This window comes from Pipistrellus kuhlii, unplaced genomic scaffold, assembly GCF_014108245.1.
Source record: "Pipistrellus kuhlii isolate mPipKuh1 unplaced genomic scaffold, mPipKuh1.p scaffold_m20_p_134, whole genome shotgun sequence".
In the NCBI taxonomy this organism is placed as follows: domain Eukaryota; kingdom Metazoa; phylum Chordata; class Mammalia; order Chiroptera; family Vespertilionidae; genus Pipistrellus; species Pipistrellus kuhlii.
The window spans coordinates 266,804-286,510 of record NW_023425443.1 but is presented as its reverse complement, the minus strand read 5'-3'; the positions used below and the strand labels follow the sequence as shown (position 1 = coordinate 286,510).

At 61.3% G+C, this 19,707-nt stretch overlaps 1 protein-coding gene across 1 annotated transcript; it reads right to left on the bottom strand.

Annotated features, from left to right (window-relative positions):
* Window positions 1–252: 252 nt before the first annotated feature.
* On the bottom strand, window positions 253–18,208 carry CTSH (cathepsin H). Its single transcript, XM_036436320.2, has 12 exons — window positions 18,057–18,208; window positions 12,763–12,794; window positions 11,391–11,496; window positions 10,122–10,192; window positions 8,851–8,955; window positions 7,114–7,200; window positions 6,762–6,817; window positions 6,563–6,644; window positions 5,081–5,149; window positions 4,354–4,460; window positions 2,314–2,439; window positions 253–607 (listed from the first exon to the last, which is right to left on the bottom strand). The coding sequence occupies exons 1-12, from the start codon at window positions 18,145–18,147 to the stop codon at window positions 532–534; spliced, it is 1,008 nt and encodes a 335-aa protein (XP_036292213.1). The 5' UTR covers window positions 18,148–18,208; the 3' UTR covers window positions 253–531.
* Between the last annotated feature and the right edge of the window lie 1,499 nt (window positions 18,209–19,707).

Below are 19,707 nucleotides of genomic sequence, written 5' to 3'. Positions count from 1 at the left end.
GGGCCAGCCGGACCCAACTGTGCACGAGTTTGTGCACTGGGCCTCTAGTAAAATAATTTAAAAAACGACATCGCAGTGTCTGCACAGAGGGTGTCACGAGAGGCCCCAGGCACCCGTGTCCTGAAATGCTCTCCCCATGATCACCCAGACTCCTGGGCAGCCCCTGGCGCCCCCTTTCCCCGCCCCCCTCGGAGGCCGGTGCCCCCAGGGGGCCCCATCGGCCCCGACTGAATGACAGGGCGCAGGCCCGGCCCGGAGGATCTCGCTGAGCGTTTATTGGGGGAAGAACACACAGAGGCCCCGCACACCCTACTGGGTGCACGAGGCCTCTGGGGGAGAGAATATCCTGGAGCCCGTTAGGTCCGGGCTAAGTAAGGCACGGCTGGTGTCCGCTGTGGGGAGGCAGGCGGGCCGGTGGCTGGAACGCCTCCTCTTCCTCCTCCTCCTCAGTCGGGGCGAGGATGCAGAGCGAGGGCTGGGGGCCCCCACGGTCTCCCGGCTGGAGCGGGGCATCCTGGGATCTCCGTGGGCTCACAGCTGTGGGATGGGGTAGGAGGCGCAGGCCGCCAGCCCGCACATGTTCTTCCCGCGCTCGATGAGGAAGTACCTGCGGGAGGGAGCGCGGGCTGAGGCCTCTGCGGGTGTCTGCGGCCCCCGAGGCCCGACGCCACGGATGAACCCCCGAATTGCTGCTAACACGGTGGCCCTGGGCTTGTTCGCCTCCAGGACATCACTGACCTGATCCGGTCGCCTCCACCTTCTTCTCAGTCCTCCCAGAACCCCCTGAGGGCCCCTGGAGAGCCCTCCCTAGCCGCCCCCTCCCCCGGAGTTATTCCATTACCACCGGGGCCCCCCCAAAGTAAGGACGTGGACAAAGTCACCTCAGGGGCCCTGCCAGCGTGGCTCAGCGGCTGAGCGTTGACCCAAGAACCAGGAGGTCAGGGTTCGATTCCCGGTCAGGGCACAGGCCCGGGGTGTGGGCTCGGTCCCCATGGGGGGCGTGCAGGAGGCAGCCGGTCCAGGATTCTCTCTCTTCATGGATGTTTCTCTCTCCCCTCTCCCTCTTATACATTAGTTCTCAACCTTTCTAATGCCGTGACCCTTTAATACAGTTCCTCATGTTGCGGCCCACAGCTTGAGAACCGCTGCTGAAAATAATTTTATGGCTGAGGGGGCCACCACAACATGGAGTCATGGCAGCCGAAACCTGAGTCGCTCATTGGATAGAGCGTCGGCTTATGGACTGAGGGGTCCCGGGTTTGATTCCGGTCAAGGGCATGTACCGTATTTTTCGGACCATAAGACGCACCAGTTTTTAGAGAAGGGACATGAAGGAAAAAAGATTCTGAAACAAATAGTGTCCTAAAATATTTTATGTGCATTAAAACCCAACATCACAGTCATAAACACATGTAATCAACCCTGTAAAGTAAACAGCAGCATTTAGAACCATTTTAGAGCCGGGCAAGCACACAGAGACCACACAGAGCCGGGCAAGTAAAAAAACTTTTTTTTTAAAGTATATGTGTAGGCTATATTTGGACCATAAGACGCAGGGACTTTCCCCCCCCCACTTCTGGGGGGAAAAAAGTGCGTCTTATGGTCCGAAAAATACGGTACATGGGTTTCAGGCACATCCCCTGTGTCGGGTGTTCAGGGGGCAGCTGAGTCAATGTTTCTCTCTCATCAATGTTTCTAGCTCTCTGTGAAAAATCAATAAAATATATTTTAAAAAATAAAGGGTCACAGCATTAGAAAGGTTGGGAACCGTTGCACTGATATCAATAAAAACCTTAACATACACTGAGTGGCCAGATTATTATCTCAGGATGCATAATAATCTGGCCACTCTGTGTGTGTGTGTGTGTGTGTGTGTGTGTGTGTGTGTGAGAGGCCAGGAGCATGAATTCGTGCATGGGTGGGGTCCAGCTAGCCTGCTGGTCGAACTCCCGGTCGAGGGGATAATGTGCATATTAGCCTTTTATTCTATAAGCTGTCCACTGAGTGGCCAGTGATCATGTGTTCAGAGATCATCATCTGGCCACTGGGTGTTCATGCCTAGGCCACTGGTTCTAGCCCTTTTCTCCCACAAGGGGGCGCTGTTGACCACCATCGGGTACTGACTTGCTGCCTGGACCTGGACCGAATTGTCCAGATCTGGGCCCAGCACAGGGCCAGGCGAGGGGCTGCTAGGGGGGCCCTGGCATGGAGGTTTCCTTTCCCTCCCTCACCCCCCTTCCCCCAAAGCTCCCGACCTGAGCAGATACCCCCTCCCGCACCCCCTGCCCCCCAGCACAGGGACCTGCCGCCTACCCGTTCATCCCCCACTGGGGGCCCCAGGAGTTCTTGACGATCCAGTAGGGCTTCCCGTTTTCTTCTCCGTACCCCACAGCCAGCACCGCGTGGTTGACCTTGTCTGGGGTTTTATGGCAGGAAGTGCTGGGAAACAGAGGGAAACGGGCTGACAATGTGGGGGGAGGAGGGGGAACACGCTCCAGAAGGGGGGCCTGGCTGTGCATGAGCAAAGGGGCGCAGGCGAGGGAGCCGCGATGTACTGGCCACGCCCCCTATCTGCTTAACCCCGCCCTCGCCCGACCCCCATCCTATCAGGCCTCGCCCCTCCCTGCTTGACTCCGCCCTCGCCCACCTGGCCCTGCCCTCACTCTGCCTGATCCTGCCTGGCCACGCCCCTGTCCTGCCTGGCCACGCCCCCACCCACTCTATGACCCTGCCTGGCCCCGCCCCTCTCTGCCTGGCCCCGCCCAGCTGTGGGAATGAGGCCTAAGGGCTCCCTGGCTGGTCCCGCAAAGCCTAGAGTCTGCTTGCAAGGGCTTTGTCGCGCTGGTGCTTATTTCCAAGCAAACAGCAGGCTTCCCAGAACCGGGGAACTCGGTTCCATCAAGAAAGGGCCGGTGTGGCTCAGTGGGGAGAGCGTCCGCCTGCGGCCTGCAGGGTCCCGGGTTCGATTCCCGGCCAAGAGCACATGCCCGGGCTGTGGGCTCGATCCCCAGTGTGGGGCGTGCAGGAGGCAGCCGATCCATGATTCTTTCTCTCATCATGGATGTTCCCCTCTCTCCCTCTCCCTTCCTCTCTGAAGTCAATTAAAACATGGCAGGAGGTTCTGAGGAGAGACTGTGGGCTCTGTGTTAGTTCAGCTGGCGTTCCTGGCAGCGCCAGGCCTGGGGGAGGTCCCCGCACCCCAGCAGCACGCACACTTCTGCTCTCACTCCTTGCGCCCCCCAACCCCCAACTTCCGTCCAGCTGCTTCCACACACACGGCCTCGACTGTGGAGGCTGAGGGAGCCCCGAGGAGGGGATCTGACTCGGAGGGGACGGGTGGGTGGGTTGGGAAGGGAACAGGGCCCTTGTGTGCGGCTGGGCCGGGCCCTGGGCGGGATGCCGGGGGAGGGGGACGGTTTGATGGAAGATGAGCTTGGAGAAGGGACCAGCCTCAGGGAGGACGGGGGCTCCCAGGGCAGGCCTGGTGGGCGGGGCGGCCGCCCAGGGAGGGAGCAGCTCAGGTCTGAGCTCCTTAGGCCCCGAGGTCTCCCCAGGCCTCCGTCCAGCTGGAGGCAGCAGGAGATGCTGAGGAACAAGCCCTGGGGCGCCAGCATCTCGGGGTGTGTGTGTTGGGGGGGAGGCTGGGGGAGCTTCCCGGCTGCCTCAGGAGCGGGCACCGGCGGGGAGCCCGTGGGTGCCGTGGGAGCAGCCGCTCTCTCCCCGTTCCGCACTTTCAGAGTTTTGAACCGGGTTTTGGAAACTCAGGCGGCTCCTCTGACCTGTGGCCTGGGCCCGACCCCCCACCCTCACCCCCACCCTCACCCCCACCCTCACCCCCACCCTCTCTGCCCTGGGAGCCTGCTCTCAGCTGTGAGCACGCAAAGGGGCGCTGCGGGAGGGAGTGGTGAGGTGCTGGCCCCGCCCCGCCTGGCCCCGCCCTCGCCCCGCCAGCCCCGCCCCCGCCCTTCCTGGCCCCGCCCCCTGCCAGGCCTCGCTTTTACTCTGCCTGACCCCGCCCCTGCCTTACCTGACCCGCCCCGCCCTATCAGGCCCTGCCCTTGCCCTGCTGACCCCGCCCTCATCCTTCCTGGCCCCGCCCTGGCTGGCCCCGCCCTCGCCCTGCTGACCCCGCCCCTCCCTGCCAGGCCTCGCCCTCACCCTGCCTAACCCCGCCCCTGCCTTACCTGACCCGACCCCCGCACTGCCAGCCCCGCCCCCTCCCTACCTGGCCCCGCCCCGCCCTCACCCTACCAGGCCCCGCCCTCATCCTGCAGGCCCCGCCCCAGCCCTGCCGGGCCCTGCCCCCGCCCTGCCCACCCAGGAAGGCGTGGGGCAGGGGCTGGGCGGTCTCACCTGGAGTAGATGCCCTTCCGGTACATCATGAAGTCGCTGGTCACCTCGAAGGCGAAGCTCACGGGGTTGTACAGCGCCACCGCCTCCACCATGGCCTCCTCGTCGTTCTGGGGGCGGACGGGGCGCAGGGGTGGACAGGGGTCCCCTCCCCGCCCCACTCCAAGCGGCGGTTCTTGGACCCATGGTCGGTCTGTCGGTCGGTCGGTCGGTCGGTCGGGCAGGGCCGTGCAGACGTGCCCGAGGCGGGAGGGACGGGGTGGGAACCTTTTCTCTCAGGGCCTGTCACATCCCGGGAGGCCATCCAGCCACCCGCGAGCCGGCTCCACGGGGTCAGCATTGAACTCACCCCGGGCCCGGGCAGGGCCAGACCGGGAATCCACAGGCCTCGCCGTCCCCCACCTTGTTTTGTTTTTATCTTTTAAAAAATATAGTTTATTGAGCCCTAACCGGTGTGGGTCAGTGGATAGAGCATCACCCTGCGGACCGAAGGGTCCCGGGTTCGATCCCAGTCAAGGGCATGTGCCCTGGTTGCAGGCACATCCCCAGTGGGGGGCGTGCAGGAGGCAGCTGGTCGATGTTTCTCTCTCATCGATGTTTCTAGCTCTCTCTCCCTCTCCCTTCCTCTCTGTAAAAGATCAATTAAAAAATGTATTAAAAAGGAAAGAAAACGGAGGAAGCTTGGGGTGCAGACCGGGTGGGCCCGGGCCCCGCGGTTTAAGGGACTCACCAGGGTGATGTTGGCCACGTCCTTGACGAAGGCGACGGCCTTCTCCGGCTGGAACTTGCACTTGCCGTCCTGCGGAGGGCAAAGGGCAGGGGTCACAGGTCAGGGCCTCCCCCACGCAGCCTGGCCTCACGGAGGAGTGGACGCCGCGGGGGCCGGGCCTGGGGCCGGCGAGGGGCCTGGGGGACGTGGGTTTCCCAGAAGCTCACAGGCCAGCGGCAGGAGACTTGGTGGGAGCTGGGGGGGTAAGGGGGGGCACCACCCGGACCCCGGACCCGGGGTGGGGGGAGGCACCGCGTCAGACCCGGGGGGCCACATCACAAGCAGCAGCCCCAGAGGAGGGAGGAGGCCAGGCAGGGCTCAGTGGCTGAGTGTCAACCTCTGAACCAGGAGGTCAGGGTTCGACTCTTGGTCAGGGCTCACGCCCAGGGCATGACATCACATGTGTCAAACACAAGGCCCGCGGGCCAAATCCGTCCCGCCAGGCCTTGCAATGTGGCCCGCACCGCGCTGTTATCACTGCACTCCGCTGCGTTTCCATCACAATGACAGTTTATGACTGTTCAGTAAACCATTCGGCCCGCAATTTAGGCTGGATTTTAGATTTTGGCCCCTTCTCTGATTGAGTTCGACACCCCTAGGTTAGGTCCTCAGTCGGGGGACGTGCAGGGGCCAGCTGATCCATGACTCTCTCTCATCACTGAGATTTCTCTCTCTCTCTCCCCACCTCCCTTCCTTACTGAAATCAAAACATAATCCTATAGAATAAAAGCTTACTATGCTAAGCGTTTGGCCGTCCGCCCACCCAATCAAAGCATAATGTGCGAACGCTGTGCTAAGGCTGCTATGACGTGCACTGACCACCAGGGGGCACACGCTGGAGGTTAGCTTGCTGCTGGGGTCCGGCCGATAGGGACTGGGCGAGCCTGGCTGGACAGGCCCTGGAGCCCTCCAGTGTCCCTCCCTGGTCCCAGTCATGCACCCGTGGGGTCCCTCGGCCTGGCCTGTGCCCTCTCGCCATCCGGGACTCCTCGGGGGATGTCGGAGAGCCGGTTTCGGCCGAATCCCACAGGCCAGCCGGCGGGACCCCACTGGAGCAGGAATTCGTGCACCAGGCCTCCCTCTAGTCAAAAAATAAAAGAGGAGGAGGAGCCCTCTCCCGGTGTGGCTCAGTGGATAGAGCGTCGGCCTGCGGACTGAAGGGTCCCAGGTTCGATTCTGGCCAAGGGCGCATGCCTGGGCTGTAGGCTTGATCCCCAATAGGGGGCGTGCAGGAGGCAGCGGATCAATGATTCTCTATTTATCTATCCCTCTCTCTTCCTCCTCTGAAATCAATTAAAAATATATTTAAAAATAATAATAATAAGAGAGGAGGAGGCGTGGCCCCGGGGAGGCAGAGGGAGCTGGGTTCCGGCAGGCGGGGCGGCCCGGGCCTGAGGAGGGGGTGGGGAGGGGCGTGCGGGGTGGGGGCGGGCGGGGGGTTACCTGGCCGGTGTAGGGGTAAGTGTCCTCGCCCATGATGCCCTTGTTGTAGCGAATGTACTCGAAGGCCTGGCTGGGGAGGCCCCTGTGAGAGGCAGGACAGTCACCAGAGGGGGCCCGGCAGGTCCGGGGCACAGGGCGAGCCAGGCAGCCCTCCCTCCCCGCCCGGCCCCTCCCGGGCCCCTCGGAGCGCGGGCCGTACCCCTTGCAGCCGTGGTTGTTGAAGTTCTGGGCGCAGTCCACCAGCTGCTGCTCCGACTGGGGGTAAGGACACCAGTGAGCGCGGTGGGGCCGGGCCCCGGGCGCCGACTGCCCGCGGAGCCATGCCCACCGGCTCTGGGTCTGGAGACAGCCCGTCCCCGAAGGTGGGGCCGCCCCGTGTCCGAAGCGCCAACCCCACAGCCGGCTGGTTGGGGGGCCGGGGCCCCGGTCCGTGGTGGCACAGGGCCCGGGGCGGGGGGCTGCGCCCCGCTCCCCTGGCCCCGCTGCCCGCCCGGGAGGGGCTGGCACGGCCTTCGGGGTGGTGCCTCCTGCCCGCTGTGCCAGCCGCTTACCAGCGAGAGCATCTTGCCGGTCTTGATGGCGATGGCGGACTCCAGGGCCCCGGTGGTGGAGAAGGTCCAGCAGCTGCCGCAGCCGCCCTGGAGGGGGCGGGTCCGTGACTGCACCGCACCGCGTGAGGCCGCCCGTCGGCCCCTCTGACCTTCCCCGGCCCCTCCCTTCCCGCGTCCCGGGCCCTCCCTCCCATGGCCCCGCCTCCTCCCTCCCTGAGGCCCCGCCTCCTCCCTCCCCGAGGCCCCACCTCCTCCCCGTGGCCCCACCTCCTTCCCGTAGCCCCGCCTCCTCCCTCCCTGTGCCCCTGGTCCCTCCCCGTGGCCCCGCCTCCTCCTTCCCCGTGGGCCCGCCCCCTCCCTCCCCGTGGGCCCGCCTCCTCCCTCCCCGTGGCCCCGCCTCCTCCCCCCCCGTGGCCCCGCCTCCTCCCTCCCCGTGGCCCCGCCTCCTCCTTCCCCGTGGCCCCGCCTCCTCCCTCCTCGTGGCCCCGCCTCCTCCTTCCCCGTGGCCCCGCCTCCTCCTTCCCCGTGGCCCCGCCTCCTCCCTCCCGAGGCCCCGCCTCCTCCCTCCCGAGGCCCCGCCTCCTCCCTCCCCGTGGCCAGGCTCTCTGTCTAAACCTCTCTCACCTTCCCTCCTCCCATCGCGTTCCACCCGCAGTCCCAGCCCTAACCGCTCCCCAGGCCCGGACCTCCTGGCTCCGTGGTTGAGCGTCCACCTAGGAAGCAGGAGGTCAGGGTTCGATTCCCGCTCAGGGCACAGGCCCGGGCTGTGGGCTCCATCCCCAGTGGGGGGCGTGCAGGAGGCAGCTGATCAGTGATCCTCTCTCCTCATCGATGTTTCTAACTCTCCTCCCTTCCTCTCTGTGAAAAATCAATAAGATATAGTAAAAAAAATAAAAATAAAAAAAAAGCTGCCGAAACCGGTGTGGCGCAGTGGATAGAGCGTCGGCCCGTGGACGGAAAGGTCCCGGGTTCGATTCTGGTCAAGGGCATGTACCTTGATTGCGGGAACATCCCCAGTGGGGGGCGTGCAGGAGGCAGCTGATGGATGGTTCTCTCTCATCGGTGTTTCTAGCTCTCCCTCTCCCTTCCTCTCTCTAAAAAATCAATAAAAATATATATTTTTTGAATGTTTTTTTAATATATTTTATTGATTTTTAAATAGAGGAAGGGAGAGAGATAGAGAGCTAGAAATGTCGATGAGAGAGAAACATCGACCAGCCGCCTCCTGCACGCCCCCTACCAGGGATGTGCCCGCAACCAATGTACATGCCCTGGACCGGAATCGAACCTGGGACTTTTCCGTCCACAGACGGACGCTCTACCGCTGAGCCAAACCGATTCCGGCTAAGAATATATATTAAATATATATATATATATATTTGTAAAACAAATCACCCCCATCAACGCCCCACCCCCTACCTCAGGCTGCCCAGGCCCAGCCTGCCTGTCTGCCTCCTAGATACCCCTCCTCCCGCCACACGCACAGACACCCGCCCCCACCTGTCCCGCCCCGTCCTGCCGTCCCAGCAGCCTCTGCTGTGCCCCTGCCCCCGCCCCCATGGTCCCCGCCCCCCCGCCCTGCGCCCTCTGCACCCCGGTTTCATCACCTGTTAACGGACAGACAGACGGTGCTTGCCTCACGGGCTGCACAGGGGCGATAAGGCCTGCGGCCCGGTCCCGCGGGGCTGGGCGTGGGCGCCGCAGGGGGAGCGGGAGGGGCGCTGGGGGGGGGCGCACCTGGTTTTTCACTTTGGAGACGAAGGGTCCTTTCTTCCTCCAGTCCACCGAGCTGGGGTAGGGGCCCCGGCCGCGCAGGTAGTTGCTTTTAGTGGCCGAGCAGTTCTGCAAGAACAAAGGCCAACCTTTTTTTAAAGTTTTTTAAATTTATTTTAAATATATTGTATTGATTTTCTTACAGAGAGGAAGGGAGAGGGATAGACAGAAACATCCATGAGAGAGAAACATCCATCAGCTGCCTCCTATACGCCTCCCCCTACCTCCCCACAGGGGATGTGCCCGCCACCAAGGTCCATGCCTTTGACCGGAATTGAACCCGGGACCCTTCCGTCCGCAGGCCGACGCTCTATCCACTGAGCCACACTGGATCTGGCCCAAATGATTATTTCTCGTCTCGTCTCTTCTGTTTGCGTGTGGCCCCTATCCCAGATCTACCCATCGATCCCCAGTGGGGGGTGTGCAGGAGGCAGCCGGTTTGTGATTCTCTCGCATCATGGATGTTTCTCTCTCTCTCTCTCTCTCTCTCTCTCTCTCTCTCTCTCTCTGAGATCAATAAAAAAAAAAATTTTTTTTTTTTTAAAAAGCTCCCCCAGCTGAAACTGGTTTGGCTCAGTGCATAGAGCGTCGGCCTGCAGACTGAAAGGTCCCGGGTTCGATTCCGGCCAAGGGCATGCACCTTGGTTGCGGGCACATCCCCAGTGGGGGGTGTGCAGGAGGCAGCTGATCGATGATTCTCTCTCATCGATGTTTCTAACTCTCTATCCCTCTTCCTTCCTCTCTGTAAAAAATCAATAAAATATATTTTAAAAATAAATAAAATAAAATATCATCCTTGTTGAAACCGGTGTGGTTCAGTGGATAGAGCATCAGCCTGTGGTCTGCAGGGTCCCGGGTTCGATTCCGGCCCAGGGCATGGACCTTGGTTGCGGGCATGTCCGGTAGGGGGTGTGCAGGAGGCAGCTGATTGATGATTCTCTCTCATCCACGTTTCTAACTCTCTATCCCTCTCTCTTCCTCTCTGCAAAAAATCAATAAAATACATTTTAAAAATAAAATAAAATATCATCTTTTTTCCCCTTTTTAACTAAAATTTCACTTTCAGCCCAGCATCTGTCTGCATGTTACCCGGCAGCCGGGCTGGGCTGAGGGGCTGGGGGAGCTGGCCTCTCGGGTCCGCCCAGCGGCGGCCGGGCCAGTGCGGGGAGGGCGGTGTGCGGTTTCCCGAGGTGGCAGCGAAGGGACGCAGGGTCGGCCACGGCGCAGGCGCCCACCTGAGGCTCCGACCACAGGTACTTGTGCTTGAACTCCGCGAAGGTCATGTCGGAAAACGGGTTTATTCCCACTGCACAGAGGGAGAAACAGGCCACACGTGAGACGGAAACAGACTGAGCTGTGGGTCCGAGAGAGAAGCAGAGAACAGGGCCCGGTGTGCCCTGGGTCCGTGGCCACATCACTTTATTAATGTCAAGACGGGAGACCCGGGGTCAGCCCCTGGGTCAGCTCAGCCCCGAGGTCAGCCCCGGGGTCAGCTCAGTGCCCGGGGTCAGCCCCAAGGTCAGCTCAGTGCCCGAGGTCAGCTCAGCGCCCGAGGTCAGCCCCAAGTTCAGCTCAGCGCCCGAGGTCAGCTCAGCGCCCGAGGTCAGCTCAGCGCCCGAGGTCAGCCCCGGGGTCAGCTCAGCGCCTGAGGTCAGCCCCGGGGTCAGCTCAGTGCCCGAGGTCAGCTCAGCGCCCGAGGTCAGCCCCGAGGTCAGCTCAGTGCCCGAGGTCAGCTCAGCGCCCGAGGTCAGCCCCAAGTTCAGCTCAGCGCCCGAGGTCAGCTCAGCGCCCGAGGTCAGCCCCGAGGTCAGCTCAGTGCCCGGGGTCAGCTCAGACCCGAGGTCAGCTCAGCGCCCGAGGTCAGCCCCGAGGTCAGCTCAGCGCCCGAGGTCAGCCCCGAGGTCAGCTCAGCGCCTGAGGTCAGCCCCGGGGTCAGCTCAGTGCCTGGGGTCAGCTCAGCCCCGAGGTCAGCTCAGTGCCCGGGGTCAGCCCCAGGGTCAGCTCAGCCCCGAGGCCAGCTCAGTGCCCCGAGGTCAGCCCCAGGGTCAGCTCAGTGCCCGAGGTCAGCCCCGAGGTCAGCTCAGTGCCCAAGGTCAGCCCCGAGGCCAGCTCAGTGCCCGAGGTCAAGCCTGGCTGTGCCCTCAGAATCCCCCTGGGGGCCCTGGCCAGTGTGGCTCAGTGGATGGAGCATTGGCCTTGGGAACCAGCGGGTCCCGGGTTCGATTCCGGCCACGGGCACGTTCCCTGCTTACAGGCTCCTCCCGGCCCGGGCCCTGGTCCCGGGGCGCTTGCAGGGGCAGCCCCTCGCTGTGTCTCTCTCCCATCGATGTTCCTCTCTGTCTCCCCCCTCCCTCCCGCGCTCCCTCCCCCCGATGGGAGAACATCCTCGGGGGAGGACGCTGTAAAAGAAAAACATCGTACAGAGATACCGATAGGAGGGGGAAGGTCCGGGACGGGTGTCCCCCGCCCCCGGACGCCCCCCCCCCGCCCCCCCCTCCCCGTACTTTGGAACGTGTGGTTCTTGGCGTTGTGGGCGGTGATCCTCCTGCGGTTGTTGGCGAAGGTCTGCAGCCGGTGCTGGTACTCCGTCGTGCTGTAGGCCTTCCGGTGCTGGGAGGACGCCACAGGCTCAGCCCCGGCTCCGGCCGGGCGGCTCGGCCCTGGGCCCGGGGCGGCTCCCGGAAGAGCTCGGCGGGCGGAGGGCGTCTCTGCTGCCGGCCATTCCCAGGCCCGACCCCAGCAGCGGTGTCTGCCGTCCGGGGTCTCAGACGCCAACGGCAGGGCATCACAGGGCAACCCCAGCCCCAGGGGCCCCAGAACAGGAACCTGCCCCCATCCACCAGCCCTGGGCACCCCCACTGGTGCCGGTCAGGTGTGCGGCAAAGTGCCCGGCTGGCGAGGCTCAGCGTTTGAGCCTCGACCTGTGAACCAGGAGGTCAGGGTTCGATTCCCGGTCAGGGCACAGGCCTGGGTGGTGGGCTCCATCCCCAGTAGGGGGCGTGCAGGAGGCAGCTGATCCATGATCCTCTCATCATGGATGTCTCTCTCTCCCTCCCTGACATCAATCTACACTAATAAAAGAGAACCATGCAAATCAACCATCACGCCGCTACGCTCAACAGCCAATCAGAGTGAGGCATGCAAATCAGCCTGAAAAGATGGCAGCAGCCCCGCCCCCCCAGCTGCTCCAGGCCTGTGGGCGTTGGAGAAGTCAGGTGTCAGAGTCCTGGATTGTGAGAGGGATGTCTGACTGCCGGTTATCCCCTGAGGGGCCCCAGATTGCAGGGGGTGCAGGCCAGGCTGAGAGACACCCCCTCCCTTCCCCCATGCACGAACTTCATGCACCGGGCTACTAGTAAAAATATATTTAAAAAAAAAACACAGCCAAAACCGGTGTGGCTCAGTGGATAGAGCGTCGGCCTACGGACTCAAGGGTCACAGGTTCGATTCCCGTCAAGGGCATGGACCTTGGTTGCGGGCACATCCCAGTAGGGGGTGTGCAAGAGGCAGCTGATGGATGATTCTCATCGATGTTTCTAGCTCTCTATCCCTCTCTCTTCCTCTCTGTAAAAAATCAATAAAATATATTTTTTTAAAAAGTCAATAAAACCTATTTAAAAACAAAACAACAAAAAAAACAAAACTGTAGAATGAACCCTGAGGCTTGCAAGGCTGGTTGCCGGCCCTCGTCCCTCCTGGTGACTCAGCTGTACCCTTCCCCGCAGACAGACCCGAAGGCCACAGCTGGAAACGCCCCTCCCTCTCCCCCTCCCCCGTCCCCCTCCCCCCTCCCTCTGCCTCCCAGATGGCCGGGCCTGGCCAGAGAACAGGAAGCCGAGGCGGGAGAAACCTCAGAAAGAAGAAGTGGGTACCGACCTGCAGCATCCAGGACTTGAAGCGAACCATCTCTGCAGAGAGAGAGAGAGAGAGAGAGGAGAGAGAGAGAGAGAGAGAGAGAGAGAGAGAGAGAGAGAGAGAGAGAGAGAGAGAGAGGAGTTAGGCTTAACGATCTGTGTCCTCTGCAGGAGACGCTCGATAAGAAGTTAATTTTAAAAATCTATATACGTGCCGAAACCGGTTTGGCTCAGAGGATCGAGTGTCGGCCTACAGACTGAAAGGTCCCAGGTTCGATTCCGGTCAAGGGCATGGACCTTGGTTGCAGGCACATCCCCAGTGGGGGGGGTGCTAGAGGCAGCTGATGGATGATTCTCTCTCGTCGATGTTTCTCTCTATCCCTCTCCCTTCCTCTCTGTAAAAAATCAATAAAATATATAAGAAAAAACAAATCAATATATGTCATCCCAGCCGGTGTAGCTCAGTGGTGAGCGTCGGCCTAGGAACCAGGAGGTCCGGGTTCGATTCCCGGTCAGGGCACAGGCCCGGGTTGCGGGCTCCATCCCCAGTGGGGGGCGTGCAGGAGGCAGCCGGTCCGTGATTCTCTCTCATCACGGATGTTTCTATCTCCCGCCCTTCCTCCCTGAAATCTATAAAAATACACACTGAGTGGCCAGATGATGATGATCTCTGAACGCATAGTAATCTGGCCACTCCGTCTGTATCCTATAGAATAAAAGGCTCATATGAAAATGGTCCCCTCAACCAGGAGTGCGACCAGCAGGCAGGCCGGCCCACCGCCCCTGTCCCCTCCCCCTGGCCAGGCTGGCTGGACCCCACCCATGCACGAATTCATGCACTGGGCCTCTAATATATATATATATATATATATATATATATATATATATATATATATATATACACACACACACTGAGTGGCCAGATTATTAGGTGTTTAGAGATCATCATTATCTGGCCACTCCATGTATATTTTTTTAAAAATCTATTTACTCCCAACCACGTGCAGTGAAAAGGACGGAGAGTACGTCTTAGGCCTTGCAGGATCAGGCCTGGCCACGCCACTGGGTGTGTTCCCACTAAACCCTCTTTACAGCCCTGGCTGGTGTGGCTCAGTGGACAGAGCATCGGCCTGCCGACTGAAGGGTCCCAGGTTCGATTCCCGTCAGTGCACATGCCCAGTTGGGGGCGCGAGGGGGCAGCCACAATCCATGCTTCTCTCTCGTCGTTGATGTTTCGATTTCTCTCTCTCCCTCGCTCTTCCTCTATGACACATGTGTCAAACACAAGGCCCGCGGGCCAAATCCGTCCCGCCAGGCCTTGCAATGTGGCCCGCACCGCGCTGTCATCACTGCACTCCACTGCGTTTCCATCACAATGACAGTTTATGACTGTTCAGTAAACCATTCGGCCCGCAATTTAGGCTGGATTTTAGATTTTGGCCCCTTCTCTGATTGAGTTCGACAACCCTACTCTATGACATCAATAAAAACCTATTTTAAAAAATAAAATAAAATAAGCCCTATTTACGAACATGGCCCTGCCCATTGCCTGTGGGCCCCTCCCTGTCTACCCCCCCTCTCCTCACCCCCTTATGCTTAAGTTCTCTAAAAATTCACTTCTTTAATCCTCACACGAGGGTATTTCCCCCATTTATTTTTAGAGAGAGAGGAAGTGAGCGGGAGAGACAGAGAGAAAAAGTGATGTGAGAGACACGCGTTGGCTGGTTCCCTCCTACACACGCTCCAGGAGGCCAGGGCCCAGGCCGGGTTGTGCCCACAAGCCAAACGACATACACGCCCTGTGCCCTGACCGGGAATCGAACCCGGGACCCTTCAGTCTGTAGACTGACGCTCTACCCACTGAGCCACACAGGCCAGAGCAAGTCCTGGTGACTTTATACTCAGCCCCAGACACACCGGCAGCCCCTTCCTGACGTCTTACACAGTTTCTCTTCCTCCTGAACCCCATCTGCACCCACACCCGCCCCAGAACATCGCCCCAACGGACAATCTGCTTGTATCCGATCTCCGGGTCACAGGACAAAACGTGTATATTTCCGTCCTGTTTACCTCCCTCCCCCCCTCCGTCCCCCGTGACCCATGGGGCTTGGAATGGTATAGATCTGCTCTGGGCCCTCACCGGTGTGGCTCAGTGGATAGAGCGTCGGCCTGCGGACTGAAGGGTCCCAGGTTCGATTCCGGTCAAGGGCATGGACCTTGGTTGCGGGCACATCCCTAGTGGGGGGTGTGCAGGAGGCAGCTGATGGATGCTTTTCTCTCACCAATGTTTCAATTTCCTATCCCTCTCCCTTCCTCTCTGTAAAAAAATCAATAAAGAATTAAAAAAAAAAAAAAAAGATATAACCAAAACCGGTTTGGCTCAGTGGATAGAGCATCAGCCTGAGGACTGAAAGGTCCCGGGTTCGATTCCGGTCAAGGGCACGTACCTTGGTTGCGGGCACATCCCCAGTGGGGGGCGTGCAGGAGGCGGCTGATGGAGGTTTCTCTCTCATCGATGTTTCTAACTTTCTATCCCTCTCCCTTCCTCTCTGTAAAAATCAATATATTAAAAAATAATAATAATAATCTGGTCACTCAGTGTGTGTATATGTATGTGAGGCCCTGTGCATGCATTCGTGCATGGGTGGGGTCCAGCCAGCCTGGCCAGGGGGAGGGGACAATGGGCAGTTGGCAGGCCTGCCTGCTGGTCGAACTCCCGGTCGAGGGTGCATATTAGCCTTTTATTCTATAGGATAGACACGGAGTAGCCGGATGATTGTGCGTCCAGAGACCATCATCATCTGGCCACGCGGTGTGAGTGCGTACACGGTCCTGGTGGATCTGCCCCAGCCGCCCCCTCCGCCCGGGGAGGGCTGTGTTTAGCTCAGTGTTGCTCAACCCCGGGCATTCCTGCCCCGCCCGAGTCACATGGACACTCAGCCGCTCCCGGGACCCCATCAGCTGACACCCCGAGGCCCTGGCTCCTGGAAACCGGCTTCCTTCCTAGGAGCTCGGACCTGGCAAGGGACCCCCAGTCTGTGCGGAACCCCTGGAACTCCCTTATGCCCCCCCTCACCCCCAGTTTGAAGACCTGTGCTGTACAGAGTCTAGATCTCGCTCTGGGGGTCCCAGACCCGCCCCGGAAACCTGGGGGGACATGCACGCCCCCCCAACGCCTGCCCCGAGGTGGGTGTCAGAGGGAGGTCTGCAGACCGGGGTGCAGGCAGCTGGGGGTCTGAGAAGGTTGGGGAGCAGCATTGGGGGCAGGTGGAATTGGGGGATCACCTGCCGGCGTTTGCTGGCCGCTGAGGGGGGGGGGGGTTTAAAGCAACATGTGGAGCCCTGGCTGGTGTGGCTCAGTGGATAGAGCTCTGGACTGTGGACTGGGAGGTCCCGGGTTCGATTCCGGTCAAGGGCACAGGCTCGGGTTGTGGGCTCCATCCCCCAGCGGGGGGCGTGCAGGAGGCAGCCGGCCATGATGCTCTCTCATCACAGATGTTTCTCTCTCTCTCCCTCTCTCTCCCTTCCTCTTTGACGTCAATAAAAATATATTTTTTTTAAATCAACACGTGGGTGTGAAAACCTGGGACACAGGAGGTCCGTGGGGGAAGCCAGGGGAACCCCGGAGCGGGGCCCCAAGCCCAGCTACACCCGTCACCATAGACTGTGACCCGGGGAAGAAGGTTCTGGGGGAGTCGGGGGGGGGGGGCTGCCTGGGGACGGTCTAGATCAGGGGTCACCGAACAGGCCTGCTTCCTGATTTTATCCCATTTTTCCAGGTCTTTTTTTTAATTCTCTCCACAGGATATTTTCCCACTGATTTAAAGAGAAAGTGGAAGGGAGTGGGGGGGAGGGGGGAGGGGGGAGAGACGCATCCATTGGTTGCTTCCTGCATGAGCCACTTTTAAAAAAAAATATTTTATTGCCGAAGCCGGTGTGGCTCAGTGGACAGAGCGTCAGCCTGCGGACTGGAAGGTCCCGGGTTCGATTCCGGTCAAGGGCATGGACCTTGGTTGCGGGCACATCCCCAGTGGGGGGTGTGCAGGAGGCAGCTGATGGATGATTCTCTCTCATCGATGTTTCTAACTCTCTATCCCTCTCTCTTCCTCTCTGTAAAAAAATCAATAAAGTAAAAAAAAAAAATAATAATTATATATATGTATATTTTATTGATTTCTTGCAGAGAGGGAGAGGGAGAGACAGAAACATCGATGATGCATCCATTGGCTGGGGCTAGGGATGGAGCCTGCCACCGTGGTGCGTGCCCCAGGCCGGAATCGAACCTGGGATGGATTGGGCGCTACCCACTGAGCAACACTGGCTGGGCCTGTGGTTATGGTTTTGACTCGTTGGGGGGGGGGGATTCCACGGGAATCATTGGGGAACTCAGGGTTGACCCACGGAGGCAGGGCCTCAGGCAGTTCAGGGGCTGCCACGGGGACCACAATATTTACCCTCCATCCGGCCTCCCAGCCCTGGAGTTAGAGGGGTCCCGGCCCCCCTCACCACCAGGGCCAGGCACAGCTCTGGGGGTGGAGGGGCTGCTGGGTCTGGGTTTGCAAGATTGGGGTTTTTCTTTAAAATATATATATATATATATTTCTTTATTGATTTCAGAGAGAAAGGGAGAAGGAAAGAGAGCTAGAAACATCAATGATGAGAGAGAATCATGGATCGGCTGCCTCCTGCACGCCCTTAGGGATCGAACCCACCATCCGGGCATGTGCCCTTGACCGGAATCGAACCCGGGACCCTTCAGTCCGCAAGCCGACGCTCTATCCACTGAGCCACACCGGCTTTGGCGGGGTTTTTCTTGTATCAATGGGGGAAGAGGGGGCAGATCCCAGCCTCAGAGACCTCCTCCTGCCCGGGGAGGGGCAGGGGCCGGTGGGGGTGGGATGGGGGGTGGCCTGAGGCCCCGCAGGGGGGAGCTGAGGGGAGGAGGGGCCGGGATGCGGGGCAGCAGCTCACAGGGGCGCTGGGCTCACCCGGACCCCAGGGCCTCCGCGCTCCGCCGAGGCCGGTCCCGCCCTCCTGCCCCCGGGCCGGGCGCGGCTGGGGATCCCCGGCGCCGGTCCCCGGAGCGGCCGGGAGGCCCCGCGGGGCAGATCGGCCCCCCCTGTACCCCCAGATCGGGGTGGAGGGCGCGGGGCTGGGGCTCCCGGGGCTCCCCCGCCTCTGCACCCCGCGGGGCTGGGGGGACCCTGTGGGCTCACCCTCCTCAGGGCGCGCTCACCCTCCTCCCGGCCCGGCCCCCCGCCCCCGCCGCCCCCGCCGCCCCCGCCCCCCGCCGCCCCGCAGGCGCCCCCCACGCACCTGAGAAGCCCAAGTACAGGCCGGCGGCGCCGGCGCTCAGGGCGCCCAGCAGCCAGGCGCCGGCGAGGAGCAGCGGCAGCGCGGACCTCATCGCGGCGGCGGCGGCTCCGGCTCTGCCCTGCGCGCGCCCGGGTCCCCAAGGGCCGAGTGCGGGGGCGGGGCCTGGCGGGAGGGCGGGGCCTGGAAGGAGGGCGGAGCATTGGGAGGGCGGGGCTCCGGCTCTACCCCGCGCCCGACTAGGTCCCTGCCGGCTGAGCGCGGGGGCGGGGCCTGGCGGGAGGGCTTGGCCTGGCGGGAGGGCGGAGCATTGAGAGGGCGGGGCTCCGGCTCTGCAGGGCGCGCGACCAGGTCCCTGCCGGCTGAGCGCGGGGGCGGGGCCTGGCGGGAGGGCGGGGCCTGGCGGGAGGGCGGAGCATTGAGAGGGCGGGGCTCCGGCTCTGCAGGGCGCGCGACCAGGTCCCTGCCGGCTGAGCGCGGGGGCGGGGCCTGGAGAGGGCGGGGCATTGGGAAGGCGGGGCCTGGAGGGAGAGCGGGGCCTGGAGGGAGGGCGGGGCCTAGCCGGAGTGCGAGGCTCCGGTTCTGCCCCGAGCGCCCAGCAGGCCGAGCGCGGGGGCGGGGCCTGTGGAGGGGGGCCTGCGGGAGGGCGGGGCCTGGCGGAGGCGGGGGCGGGGCCTGGTGGGAGGGCGGGGCTCCGGGCGCAGAAAAGTGGGGGCGAGCCTGGGTGAGTAGATGAATGAAGAGATAGAAGAGTGGATGGGTGGATGGATGGATGGAAGGATGGGTGGATGGATGGATAGAAGGATGGTGGATGGGTTGATGTAGGGGTGTCGAACTCAGTCAGAGAAGGGGCCAAAATCTAAAATCCAGCCTAAATCGCGGGCCGAATGGTTTACTGAACAGTCATAAACTGTCATTGTGATGGAAACGCAGCGGAGTGCAGTGATGACAGCGCGGTGCGGGCCACATTGCAAGGCCTGGCGGGACGGATTTGGCCCGAGGGCCTTGTGTTTGACACATGTGAGATGGATGGATGGATGGAAGGATGGGTGGATGGATAGATGGATGGACGGGCGGATGCATGTAGAGGTGAGTAACCAGAGAGTGTGAAGAGTGAGGAAGGAGTGGATGCAGGAGGTGCATAAGGCTGTCGCTGGAGACCTTGTATGACACATCCCGGCCCCACTGGAAATGCCCCCCCTTCCTCATCAGCTGCTGGCGAGCCCCTGTCCCGCACTCAGCTCCGCCCCATCCCTTCCCTCCTGCCGTCCCTTCCTCTCCCCCCTCCTCTCCCCCCCAACCCCCCCGCCGCGGAGGGCACATCCTCTTCCTGACCTTCCCAGCTGCTCCTCGCACACACGGCCCCACGTGCCCCATGTGGGTGTGGCCGCGGCTAAATACTTTGAAAATCGTGTTTCCTGCGTGGCTCAGTGTTTGAGCATCCATCTATGAGCCAGGAGGTCCGGGTTCGATTCCCCGTCAGGGCACAGGCCCGGGTGGCGGGCTCCATCCCCAGTGGGGGGCGTGCAGGAGGCGGCCGATCCGTGATCCTCTCTCAGCATGGATGTCTCTCTCCCCGCTCCCTTCCTCTGTGAAGTGATAGAAAAGTGTTTAAGAAAAGGAAAGGAAAGTCGTGTTTCCTGGATCTGGCCTC

Bases quoted from the DNA above. Each gene is read 5' to 3' on its own strand.
- CTSH (XM_036436320.2), bottom strand. From the start codon at position 18,147: ATGAGGTCCGCGCTGCCGCTGCTCCTCGCCGGCGCCTGGCTGCTGGGC. The intron at 8,956-10,121 runs GTGGGCGCCTGC...TTGTTCTTGCAG, and splicing joins ACCTGTGGTCGGAGCCTCAG to AACTGCTCGGCCACTAAAAG. The intron at 6,645-6,761 runs GTACGGCCCGCG...TGCCTCTCACAG, and splicing joins AACAACCACGGCTGCAAGGG to GGGCCTCCCCAGCCAGGCCT.